This window comes from Cicer arietinum, chromosome 6 (assembly GCF_000331145.2).
Source record: "Cicer arietinum cultivar CDC Frontier isolate Library 1 chromosome 6, Cicar.CDCFrontier_v2.0, whole genome shotgun sequence".
Lineage (NCBI taxonomy): Eukaryota > Viridiplantae > Streptophyta > Magnoliopsida > Fabales > Fabaceae > Cicer > Cicer arietinum.
Window position 1 is genome coordinate 65,807,779 of NC_021165.2, and position 14,478 is coordinate 65,822,256.

Consider the following 14,478-nt stretch of genomic DNA (forward strand, 5'->3'; position numbering starts at 1 on the left):
ATCATTTAACTTCACCACCACTATTTATCAAAAAAGTTAGTTGTACACCTTACATCCATTTTTCTTTTTAATATTTAAATAAATGTACTTTCATATCAACTTCAGGTTGCTTATTCTTCTATCAACATAAATAAGTACTAGGAAAACATTAACAGGTACTCTTAAGTTACTTTTAGTAGGAATGGGTAAAATATATAATTGATTGAACATATTGATCATTTGGACTCCACTGCACAGAAATAAAAACCAATCTTATTAAATAGTATATGAATTAAATTATATATTTAAAATAAATTAGTTAACTAAATTTAATTTTAAAAAATAATTTAATCATTTTAAAACTTTTTTTGACCTTAATTAAGATTTTTTTTTGAAAATTTTTTGAAGTTTATTTTTCTCAAAAAAAAAATTCAAAAAATTTAAGTCAAAAGAATTTATTTTTTTTATGTAAAATAACTGAAAATTTTTATTTCTGAAAACATTTTTATCAAAATTTTTCACATCTATTTTTCTCAATAAAAAAAATTGAAAATTTTTTGTCAAAAAAATATATAAATTATTTTCTCGAGAAACTAATATGAAATCGATTTTAACAAAAAACATGTCCAAAATAACTGATTTATATTTATAAACTAGTTTTTATGAAAGTAGTTTTCAATAACTGGATCAAATAATTAATATAGTCAAATTCAGTTTAATTTTTGCATCATAAAAACCTCTACTTATTAGTGTATTAAAAATATAAAATTTTATATATAAAATTGTGTATTTATCTTTCTTGAAAATTTTAAAATGCAAATTTTATTTTTTTTAAATATAATCACTATTTATAGAAATGTTTTAACATGTGTCTTTAGTACAACCCAAATCATAATAGATACTGTTACTGCAAAAGGAAAAGAAATGAGGCTATATTATTTATTTGAGTTTTTTTTAATAACCCAAATTTTAATAAAATTACTATTATGATAACTATATATTAATTTTTTTTTACTTAGTTAGAAGTTGTCATGTGTAAACATTTCCTAAAATAAATTTAAATTTGTAATGACGATTTTTTTAAGAATTTTTTTTTTTTAATTAAAGAAGTTGCCTTTTGAAAAAGAGACTTCTTAAATCTATATTTTTTTTAAAGTTAACGAAAAAATTATAATTAATATAATTCCTTTATAAAAAACAACAATACAAATTTTATAAAAATTAAGTAGATTGATTAAAATTATTTGTAACATTTGAGCAATATTTTTAAGTAGAACTAGAATGAATGTTATAGAAAAAGTGTTAACAACACAACAAGAAGATAATCATGGACTGATTATACTTGAAAATATTGTCCAATTGTTACGGACAACTCTAGTCAATCTACTTAATTTTTATAGAATTTATGTTGTTTTTTCTAAATGAATTATATATATATATATATATATATATATATTCTATTAATTTAAAAAAATTAAATGTAAGAAGTATATTTTTTTAAAAGACGATTTATTTTTAATTAAAAAAATAAATTTTTAAGGAATTCGTCGTTGCAAACTTAAACTTTCTTAAAAATATCACATTTATAAATAATAATTTCTAAACTAAATAAAATTAATAATAATTTAATATATAATTTTTAAATGAAAGTATATTAATTTTTTATTTAAATTTGGGTTATTAAAAAAAACCTATTTATTTATGTACAGGGTAAAAAATAGATCCTGTTTTCTACTTTTATACGTTTTCCCCCATGCATCATTATTATAAAGAGAGATTGTTCCTTTTACCTTTCACCTTTTCTTGCTTCCCCATAGTTTTGAATTAAAGTAAGGGGCTGGACAGAAGCATTTTGAGTAGATGACCAAATGATTATCTAGAAAGTATAATCAAAACCTTTTACTTTTGCTTTTACCTTGAGAGATCCTTATTATTTTGAAGTTTTTATGCGATTAAATAAATTAAACCTAAAGTCAAGAGTATGCTTTGTTTTCTTCTCCTAGAAAACCCTTTCCAAATTGTAGTAAACAAAATTACACTTAATAATCTCAAAAATACAACATTCCCGTGTTAGTTTGTCCATTTTTTTTATTACAATGAAGAAACCTTACTATTGCATGATAACTGTCGTTGATATTTTATTTATATCTTATTTAAATTTATAAAATATTCTTTTATTTATCAACGAAAATACCTATTTAGTAATTTTTATGTTTATGAATGTTAAATATTTATATTTTGTTCATATGTGTATTGGTGAAAAATATTTGTCTCATTGTTTTTTAATATTTATCAACGATAAATATTTGTCTCGTATTTTTTTATGTATAAAAAATTAATTATTTATTATGTGATTTTGGATATATATATATATATATATATATATATATATATATATATATATATATATATTGCGCCTATATTTTTATTGTTTTTTATGTATAACTTATAAAATGACAAATATTTATCACATATTTTTTATTTATTAATGATAAATCTTTGTCTCGTGATTTTTTTTTATATTTATCACTGATAAATATTTGTCTTATGTATTTTAAGCATCAATTATAAATATATATCTCGTATTATTATAATATTTGTCTCATATCTTTTATATCAATCATAAATAAGAAATGAATAATGTAAATTTTTTTCATGAATAAACAACTTATGTAATGTGTAAGTAAATTAAATATAATTTAATATTTTTCATGTTGTAGTATTATTAATTTAATCTTTATTCGAAAAAACAAATAGAGTTTTTATTTTTACAAATGAAATACTTGTTTTCTTGTTCCAAAAATGAATATTGTTAATGTTTCTGATGGATCGATATAATAGAAATATTTTTAAATTAAAATACTTTCTAAAATAAAATATAATTTTTTTAAATTAGAGGAGTTTTTTTTTAGTCAATTAGAGGATAATTACTTATATAAACGAGAGTTACGTAACTATTGTAGCAATAAAATACAATTAAAAATTTAAAATATAACAATTACTTTTGTATCCTCTATTAATGATCTAATAATAATTTTTTGGAAGATAATGTATTTTTGTTAGTCTCTACTTTTCTTAAATTGATAGTAAATTCTGCTTTATTCCGGCAACGTTTTTGAATTATGGTAACCGACTTTTCATTTATGCTCATGTCTCCTGCTATTATTTTCTGTTAAATTGGCCAATGAGAATTGAAACTTAAAAAATAGTGAAGGATATAATAACTATTTAACTCTCATGTCTCTCTTATTTTTATTGCGCTAATGTGTAATAAATATATTTTTTTTATTTGTATAATTTTGGTTTTTAAGACGGTAGCTCACTAGTTTGGTTATAAAAGTCATAATTAGAGATGATAAATGAATTGAAGTTGTCGGATCGAGATAATAAAATATTATTAAAAATTTAAAAGTTAAAGAATGTATACTAAATCCGTCTGTAAAATAATTTTATAAGAATTAAAAATTGTGATTTTATTTTATATTGATTAAATAATTTTAAAATTTTATAAAGATTAAAATTTTATTTAACTTTAAATTTTATATTTAGTTTATAGTATGTACGTTTTATTGAATCACTTTTAGATTACAAAACAATCAACAATGCCGCTGGACCACTACAATGATCAATATATATTGTGAAATAAATAAAATTTATACAAATTAATGTGTATTTAATATCGCTACCTGGGGATACTATGACTCTTATGGACTCCAAAGAAAATCTGCCCCTGACTAGAATAATCCTTTTAATATATATTTTTTGGCTTCTTCGAATTTTTTTCTCTCATAATTATCTAATTAAACATTTAATAAAAATGCCATGTTTTATAAGATTTCTCTATCAATTTTAGGTTTTGAAATTTGGACTAGTCATTGACTAAATTAAAATTTATGGATAGTATATTCTTGATTGAATTAATGGGCCACTAATTAAATTACATGAACTAATATAGATTATTTTTTTAGTACATGAAAGATATTTTTTTTATTAGCATAGATTCTGTTATATATTAAAATTTATAAATTTTACATTTTATATCAAAAATATTTACAAGCTTTAATACATATAATAATGCTATATTATTTTAAGACATAATAAGTTGTATCAACCAAGTTTGATTTTGATTTTGTTCAAGATCGATGGTAATTTGCAGGTTTTCCTTCCTTGCAGATGAAGCTCACATCCATACCATATGTATAAAATCAATGTCGAATATGACAGAAGCTATGGGCTTCAAATTGGCATTGTAATTTGGTTCACTCTAAATTAAAAAATGTCTAAAATTTTATAGAGATATTTTTTACGATTTTTTAAATATGCTTGTAAAAAAATCATTTAAAATTTTTAAAATTAAATGATAATTATATATATTTCGTTTCACTAACGACTAAAACTACTTGATAGAGAATTTCGTATCAACTATAAGTTATACTTTTTATTTTAAAAAATAAAATTAAAAAGTTGAAATTTCATCAGAATTAACATATTTAATATTAAAATAAATTTAATAAATTAATATATATTTTAATCTAGAACTTCACTCCATTTGTAATTCTAACCCAACCCATACTTCCTTCCGAGAAGGCTCACGTCTTTCACTAAAGAAAAGAAAAAACATATTTTATCAATTAAAATTTTAAACCCTAACAAGGAAGAACAAAGACAAAAATCTAGTTGAAAGAAAAAGTACAGAAGAGAAGTTGATTTAGTAGAGAAACATGGTGAGTTGATGATTATGGCGTTGGCGGATCAATATTGGAGTGGTCGAAATTTCAAAATTTTAATAGATAAATAAAAAGTATAATATTGATTGCATATATGAATTTTAAGTTGTAAATTTATAAAAATATATTGGAGAGAGGTAGTAGATTAAACTTTTGTTTATGTTTTTAATAATTAAAAATTAGTTGAAATTTAGGTTGAAAATTTTATTTTATTTTATAATTATAATAGTTGTTTTGTAATTTTTTTTTATAAATTATTTATTCTAATCTTTTTTATAATAGACATTTGAATAATAATTTTGTTCTAAAAAATTATGTATTTGGTCCAGGATCGTCTTAAAGATTTTATAGACCATGTTTTAATCTTATAAATTGAACTTAGTAAAAAAAAATACAATTTTAATAATTAAAAAATGCAATCAGAATCTACACGTACCAATCTACATGATGCATGTCATTTGATTAAGTTCATTCGCGTAGCAAGAAAAGATGCACAAATATCATGTCACATTCACATATTAGACTCAAATATACATCTCGATAACGATAACCCAACAACCACAATTCAACTCATAAAAACAATTCTAATAATAAAATATACCGATTATAGATTCCAAAATTACAATAACATATACCACAATATCTATATTAATTAGCATATTTATTAACATATTTATTAACATATGTCATGTTATGTCTAATCGAAATTTATCATCGATTAGTATATATAATTTGGTTTTCACAACTTTGTCACAGTTACTAATTATCTATTTTTAATTATTTTTAATATAAATATTTTTTAAAAATAAAATTTAACTACTTGCATAAATTCAATCAAGTTCATATATAAAAGTTTCTTCTAAATTATATGTTTGATAAAGAGAAATGTCTACATTTGACGTTGACATTAACAACACAATTCTATGTTTAACGTTGAGAAAATCCTTCTATACTCATCCCCACAAACATAAAAAAAAATGTCTATTAAAATTATAAGAGTGGTTTTATAATTTGAGTATAGAAAGTATAAATATAAAATATTGGATAACATAATTTGCACATGATTAGAGTCCGGACTCTAATTTAGTCCATACAATATATCAAATAGATCAATTTTTATTGATAAAATTATAACTCAAATGTCTCTTATAACTAAAACAAAAACAATAATATTCTTTTTTAAATTATTAAAAACTTAGAACGACGTATAAAATGTCTCATAAATAAATCAAAAAACTTGTAAAAATTATTGAAAACTTTAGAATTATGTGTCTTAACAAGATCCACGTATGGCTTCTACATTGTGAACAACAATATTTGGATGTATATAAATGTGTTATATTTTCTTTATTGCTTGCACTTTGTTAAACTTTCCGAAATAAATTGATTGTTTTAGTGGATCATAAAATGAATGTTGTAAAGGAAAATAAAGTGAAAAAAAAAAGGACAAAAATCTAGGTGCTACATATATTTATCATTCCAAAATTTTCAGAAATATTTGGAGATGTAGTATAAGAATTTAACTGGGATAAGTTGTGATTATTTAGAAATGTAATATAACAATTAACTGGATAAGTTGTGATTGTGTTTATCCTAATTTTGGATTATTATTTTCTTGAAACGTGCAAATTCTTGAAGTAAAAATTGTAAAATATGATGTGTAACATTCATATTATTTTGTATGTATGACGTGTGAATGTATGAGTATTTTGCATAAAATCAAAATATGTAGCTTGCCACATTCAATTCATTTCCCTGAGACAAAGAAATGGGAAGTCACGTTTGTTGAGATGTCATGGTCCCATAAAAGCTCTTTTCCATTATTAAGTTTATGTTTGGTTTAATTTCAACTTGTATGATAGACGTATTTTATAAATTTGAGTGATAGACTATGTCCCAGAATCGTGTTTGCCTAAAACACACTAATGTGGTAGACGGATTTTAAATTAAAATCGAAAACGATGAATATGTAAAGTCCTCAAGTTAATAATATATAACAACAAAACATTCATAAATAAGAACGAATCTAGAAAATTTAAATAGTGGGAGTTTTATATATCTGTTTCAACTATTGTCACATGTATAATATTAAAAAAATAATAAATAATTATTTTTTTCTTTTAAAATATGTGATTTGTTGTCACTATAATCTACGAATTTTTTAAAATTACAAACAAATTTTCAAATATCTTTTTATTAGTAAATTTATCAACTAAATTGACAAATAAAAATATATTTATGGGCTAAATTGATATACTAAAGACAAATTTAAAAATCAAAATGATTAATAAAAGACATATTTAGATTTATTTTAAATTTTTTAATATATTTAAAGAATATTATAACAACACTTCACACATTTAAAATATATTAAAATATATTGAAGATACAATGTATAATATAAATTTGTCTATGTTTTTTTTCTTTATCATTTCATTTAATTTTTAATTTATTAAATAACAAAAATTTAATTTTTTGAGAACTAAGTGTATGCGGTTCCCCACACAACTCAATACACGACTCTGTCCCTGTCTACAAATGTGTCAAAATTAAAGTATTTAGAATACTCATGATTTTGAATTTGCAATATTTGACGATGTCAAAGTCATAGCTTGAATCTATAAGGAGTTGAAGTTAATATTTCAATCTAAACCAAATGGGCACTACAACAAGACGAGAAAAAAAAATTTCACACAAAGACAACGAACAAAACAATGTTGAGCTCATACGACGAAATTATCCCGACAAAACACGAAAGAAAAATTAAATATATGTAAAAAAAATTTTCTTTTTTTTTCAAAATGTGAAAATCATTGTTTAGATAAAAAGAGGAGAAGAAAAAAAACGATCTGATCACACTTCTTTAAGTTTTAATTTGGTGATATGACAATCATTTAAGTGATGTATACATGATGATGTAAAAAATTATAATAATATGGGCTAATTTAATAATAAATATCAATATTATTAGACTAAATACTATGTCTCGAATTCCAATATGAGATCTTGCACTTATTGAGAAACATTTTTACCATCGTCTATTGACAAAAAAATAAATTAAATATTACCATTTGAATAATTTTTTAAAATAAAAAACTCTTTCAAATTTTGTTTAGTTATGGAGATGGAAGCAAAATTATGTCAATAAAAGACTGATTTTGTTTTTTTTAAGGATAGCCTTTCAAATTTTTTTAAGGTTGACAAAAAAATTAACTAAATAAAATTTTGTTTAGTTATGGAGATGGAAGGAAAATTATGTCAATAAAAGACTGAAAAAGAAAGAACCAACAACTATTTTAAAATTTGATTTATCTACATTGTTAATGTAAAGAGTTATATTCTCGATCAATCACAACTGTTAAATTATTAATAATATTTATCTTTTGTAATAAATATTTATAAAATTATACACATAATTTTTCATGATTAGTCAATTGTGTAAAACTTTTTACATTATCAATACATAAAAATTAAACTATTTTAAATATACAAAATTTATCATTCACATTTATATAACTAGTCAATTAATTGAAAATGTAAAAAAAATAACTCATTCGCTAGCTAATTAATCCGGTAATTAAGTAAAATTCAGTTTTTAATAATTTTTTTATTAGTTTATGACCGTTAATTTCTTTTTAATTTATTAATAATAATAATTTTATAACCGTTACTTTTATTTTTATTTTTATTAATATAAAAATGTAAGTTCAATTTTATTTTAAATCTAAATTAAATAATATACAATAATATTAATTAAAATATTTAAATTAACATTTTAAATTATAATAAAATTAAATATTAATATGTAAATTAAAATTGTGATACCTATTTAATGCTCTAAGTATTGTAAGTTTTTCACTATTTGTCTATATTATGAGACACTCCAATATATTTCATGAGTATTCTGAAAAATGATTCTAGAAATAATGTCAAAAAAATATCTTAGTTTCACATATTTGTCATTATTGATATCATAAAATTGAAAAAAATCTATTACGTTTTCAATAATAATAAAAAAAATCACTAATTTATGTTAAATTTCGTGAAGAATTTTAAATTAAAAGTCAAAGAAAAAGTAAAAAAAAAAATCTTATAAAAACATTGATAAGAAAAAACTCTTCAGCGTGAGTTTTCTCACTTCTCCATGTCAAAGTAGCAAGACTCAAGTTTCAAGATGAAATTTATCACTTCTCTTTAGCTAATGTTGTGTTTCTCGATCCCAAGACAAATTCGATGCACTCGATTGATAGTGACACCACACTACAAATAGATCAAACTGACCTTAAAGTAGCAGCCACTAAAGTAATAATTAATTTAAAATCCGCTGCGCAAATTTCAAAATAGATATGTCCCGTTATTTATTTAATTTATGCACGAAATAAAAAATGGATAGAAACGATTAGTCCAACTGTCCAAGTAAAGTGGTGCCAATGGAAGGAGGTCAAGTAAACGATTAGTCTAAATTTGTTTGAATTGAAAAGAAAAAAAAAATATGCCCACTAATTGCTTCTGGGCAAAGTGTTTGAGCTGACTCATTTCCAACAATGTACTACTTAGTGATGAGCATGTGTCGAATACAATATCAATAGTCAACTTACACCACTGATTCTTTGACTGCCCAGTCAACAACACTGAGCACATATAGCAATAATTTTTGTCCCAAGGCGTAGCCAAGGTTAACAACAATTTTAATTTCTTTCAAATTAACAATTCACCAAACTAGGCAACACAACTTCAAGTAATATGAAATAAGATGTGAAGAATATTCCCAAAACACAAAACCTTATTAAAGAATAGTATACGCAGATTCTAGCTTTTGTTATAACGTGGTACAAATCTAGTTTGGCAGCACAAATTAAAGTTCTGCATCACGAGGTATACTTTAAACAGATAAGCACTTTCACCTGTTGGTTTTTTTACCTAAAAAACATAGTTTTCTAATTAGAAAAGTTTTTGTTTAATTACCTCAAAGAAAGGGAAATTTATAAGTTCTGGTCAGAATAGAATAGGCTCTGAAAAGATTTAAAAACAAAAAAACTATATCATGAATACGTTTCAAAGCAGTAATCAAACTCCACATCTTCAGGAATTATAAAAGATGCAGATAATGTTTCATGATGCATATGCACCAGGGAGGAATTTATAGGGTGGCTGAATATTGAAGGTCATGCTCGAGTATAATTTATAGGACACAAGATCAAAATAAAATCAACACTAACCTAGTAACATCTACTGCCACTTGTAATGCCAGCCAAAGTTTTGTGGGACAATTGAATTTGTGAGCCTAGCAAATAAAATAGACTTCAACACAAACTCTGGTCCACCTGACCTACCTCTCAAGAAGCATAACCAATTCACAATGTTGAGTATGTGGAAAAAGATCAACAGCCATGGCTTTTATGGGTTTAAAGGCCTCTGAAATGGGCATAGACTTGGCCCTATGCCGAGCTAGGCCAGCACTACTCATCCTTCTCCATCCTCTGTTGTCTTTATTTCCTTTCTCAATTTCGGCGGGGGATGGCGTACAAAGCTCAATAGCATTTGCCACCAAACTTTCAGGATTACATGATATATAACTGCATTTAAAGATACACAGTTAGTTTGCCTAAAAAATGGAAATAACTTGAATAAGAGTATAGCATAATTCAGAACAAGAACTAACACGAGCCTCCGCAGGTGTGTATGAGTTCTTAAAGCTTTAATCACCTGTAATTTCACAATTTATAAGTCAGAAATTCGGCTTTTGAGAGAATGAGAGAAACCATTGCATATTCAAAAATAATAATTTAAATAAATCTGCCCTACAATATAGAAGACTATAAATATAGTATTCTGCAATAAACCGGAACAAGAGAAATGTAATAATACAAGACAAGTTAAATCAATGCTGAGAAAATCAAGTCACTGTAACTGATCATCTCTAGGAATTGTGGAGCAGGACCGATGAGAAACCAGACAGTGAACGGCATGAGGAATCATAGTATCACATACTTAAAAGGGGCAATGGGAATGTAGGGAACCACCACATGATCGTAGGTAAAGGTGAGATTTCAGTTTCAGCAACTCCTATTCAAACCTAATATATGTTGTACTTCAAGGGCAAATAAAATTGTTCTTTGAGTCTCGATGCAGTCTTACAAAAATGGTAGACAACTAGAAAAGGCACAAAAATAAAAATGCATGGAAATTCTATCATATTTTAGACAATGTGCAACTAGAGTTATGATAGCTATTTAAAAAAAGTGAAGACACTATATATGATTCTTACAGTTGGATGAAGTCCAGCACGGGGAGGATCAACAATGGCAACAACATTTTTGAACTGTTGCATGGAAGTATTCTCATTTTCGGAAGTGCTATCCTTAGGAACCTCATTTTCAACTCCTGAATTATTATTTTCAGAAGAATTAGATGCCTTTTCACCATTTCCGGGCTCTGGGCAGGCACTATCTTCAGGCATGTCATTAACACTTGCAGAGATATTAGGATCATCAACTTGTTCCTTGGGCACATTAAGGTATTCCTTTAACAGAGATCCCATAACTTGCTCTGCCTGTTTCCTCATATAAGCAAGCATGCAAAATTTGCAATGTTAATACATGGAAACAATTAAAAACAGATTGAAAGCTTTCCCGAGAGACGAATATTTAGTTTCAAAATTTGATGTCAACTATAAATTCATGCCTTATTTCTGGACGGAAACCATTAAAATAATTCCAGACTGCAGACCTCACCTTTGCACAGATAAATTTACAGTTTTTTATGCCATTATTCTCAGCATTCTTATGAGCATCAGATACAGCAGCAGCGTTCATTTCAATCCCAATCACCTGGAATAACCCAAAACAAATCTTATTCCAGCAATTCCAGAAAAAAAGTAGGAAAAATTTGGAAAATAAGCTCTTAAATAATACTCTTTCCGTTCCTTAACACTAACCGTTTTTAAAGAAATTTTCTGTTCACTTTTATCTATTATTTTGATAGTTAACGTTACATATTGTCAATCCTACCCTTATCTCTAACAAACTATCGTACACGTTTTCCATAAAGTGATTAATGAATAGTTGAAAAGTTGGAAGATGAATTTTTGGTCATACATACATCCACTCCCAAAAATATTATTTTGAAGGGAAAAAACAAATACTCTTTAATATTTGATTTCATATGAAACTATACAAAAAAAAGGTAATAGTTAACCAAAACATGTTGCCACTAATATGGGTTGCCTCTAATTCATGAGCACAACACATGTATATGAGCACGTTAAAAAGGAGGGGATTCTATGGTGAACATTTTATGATGAAAAAACAGTGGAGGGTATTGCTTTTTCATTTTGTCTGGAAAGCTTTTGAGAAGTGGGATGAAAGTGAAACCCAAACGCTTCACACAAGAGAGAATAAAATGAGCAGAATACTTTGTAGAAAACTTTCCTTTGTTTTAGGAATTTAATGAGAGATTAATTGGGTGAAGTTGGGGAAGTGAAAGATGAGGGTATAATAGGAACAATTTTATCTATCAAGTTCATTCTTGGTAACCAAAAAACATTCAATATTGACAAGCATTATGGAATATAGGAGTATAGCTGAAAATTTATTTCAACCACTGCAAAAGTCATCATTACATCATATCATACCACAAAAGGGGCATATCGAACAATAAATTTCCTAAAGATCTGCAAGCTTAAAAGAAGAAAGAAACCTTTTTTTTAGGCAAGATAGAAACTTAAGAGGTGATTATTACCATTCCAACACGATGTGCTAATGTAAGGCCAATTGCTCCTGTCCCACAGCATATATCAAATAGCAATGTATCTGGACCTAAGCAAGCCCAATCTCCAGCAAGGGAGTATAATTTCTCAGCAGCAAGCGTGTTAACCTGCGGCGGTAGACTCAACTTCATATTCCAGGAAAATAAATATTGTTGAAAACAGGGCAAAACAATATCGCCATTCCAACCTGAAAAAATGAGGTTGGAGATATAGAGAACTGGAGATTGCTGATATAATCATGGATTCTCACATCTGCAGCACTGATGTTTTCATCCCTCTCAGGATCACCAACTGCTATGGGAAGTGAATGCAGTGGTGCATCAGATGGTGCTACGTTGGATATTCCTTGGTGATCCTACATGTAAGACCAATTTCCACATGGGAAGTCATTCAGAAAATTAAGTTACACCATAACATGCAATCAAAATTGAAAGCAATCAAATATCTAACACTTCAGATCTGCCCATATTTATGATTGAACCATCAAATATCTAACACTTCAGATATGGTAATGCTATGGATTTTTTCTCAATAAAATAACCTAATCTACTGATGCTGAGAGAGTGAGAGAGAGAGAGAGAGAGAGAGAGAGAGAGAGAGAGAGAGAAAGCAAACAGTGTAACAGTAACATTATTATATCCCTCCAGTTATATTGCATGGACATGCATGTGTACAACAATTGATCGTTAACAATCTCTGACAAAAGAAACTTCAACTACACAGGCTTCTACCTGAACAACCAAAGCAGTAAGGGGCAAAGTTGGACAATGAGAGGTAGCTCCTGTAACAAATGACTCAGCAAGCCTTTTAAATTCAGCGGCTACTAGTGCATCATCAAAACTTGCAGTAGAAACCTAAAATCAAGAACAAAGACAATAAGTTATGAATGTAATTCAAAAGAAAGAAGAGATACCCAAATCATAAGCTCCAAGTACTCTGGGGTCTTGTCTCTCTATCTAAAGTCTAAACCTTATGGCCCATACACAAGTTTATAATGTTCACACTTTACACAATAATACCAGCACAGATTAATATGGCCTGTCAGTTTCATTCTAAATGTTCACAATCAGATTGAGCCTTTATATATGGATAATAATAAACAATAAACTATCACCCTCTCCTCCACCAACCTTAAACTCAAAGGGTTTTATAAGATAGTAACAAGCACATTCACCAAAAAGTTCAAAAATAACCTGCACAATAATCATGACCTCTGCAATACCGTCAAAAGTTTCAGCATCGGCAACATTCCCATTTGACCTCCCTTCTCGAACCTTACGAAACCAATTAGCTTCAGAAATGGTTAAAAATACATAATAAATTTTAAAAATAAGCACCATATCTAGAAACAATAATCAACATGGCCATCAAATTTTCGACACAGAATCGAGCAAAGTATATACCGTCAATTGACGCCAAAATCCACAATTTTTAAATCTGTTCCAAACTGGGAAATTAGTGTGCTGTAGAAATTCTTGAAAGATAGCAGCATATTTGCAAGCAATGGTAGAAATATTTGGGCAGTCCACTGCTTCCTCAACTGCTGTTACACCCTCCCTATTAAAATATTTTAGTATATGTATAATAAAGAACTCAGCAAACCACTATACAAACAGAGAAAGTGCAGCATACCTAAAATTTCCAAGACTGAAGCCCACTGTTGCTTTGCCTTCCATGGAATATCCAACTGAAAATTCACACTTATTACGATATCCATTTACAATTGGTGATTCAATAATACCCTCTAGATTGCATGGAAGACCACCTGCGGAAATGTGAGAAATAAGTGGCCAAAGAACTGTATTGTATCCAATTAAATTTTTAATGTATTTCTCAAAATGAACCAGATTACAGAAAAGATAACAGAGGGTAAAATCGTGAAAAAATATCAGACGTTTCCAAACTAGCACCTCAAGTCTTAAACTCCAAAACATTATAAATTGGCATTATTCTTCAGGATTTGAACAAACTTTGCGGATATAAAATAAAACAATACCTATTTCC

General features: G+C 26.5%; 1 protein-coding gene across 1 annotated transcript in view; it reads right to left on the reverse strand.

The window, feature by feature from the left end:
• Window positions 1–9,727: 9,727 nt before the first annotated feature.
• Window positions 9,728–14,478, reverse strand: part of LOC101511151 (zinc finger CCCH domain-containing protein 24) — a 6,491-nt gene continuing 1,740 nt past the window's right edge. The window contains exons 5-14 of the mRNA XM_073370371.1: window positions 14,107–14,248; window positions 13,878–14,031; window positions 13,668–13,748; window positions 13,206–13,328; window positions 12,662–12,829; window positions 12,447–12,581; window positions 11,441–11,536; window positions 10,975–11,259; window positions 10,369–10,412; window positions 9,728–10,282 (exon numbers count right to left, since the gene is read on the reverse strand). Of these exons, the coding sequence (XP_073226472.1) occupies window positions 10,036–10,282; window positions 10,369–10,412; window positions 10,975–11,259; window positions 11,441–11,536; window positions 12,447–12,581; window positions 12,662–12,829; window positions 13,206–13,328; window positions 13,668–13,748; window positions 13,878–14,031; window positions 14,107–14,248 (1,475 nt within the window). The 3' untranslated portion in view covers window positions 9,728–10,035. The remainder of the gene's footprint in view (window positions 10,283–10,368; window positions 10,413–10,974; window positions 11,260–11,440; window positions 11,537–12,446; window positions 12,582–12,661; window positions 12,830–13,205; window positions 13,329–13,667; window positions 13,749–13,877; window positions 14,032–14,106; window positions 14,249–14,478) is intronic.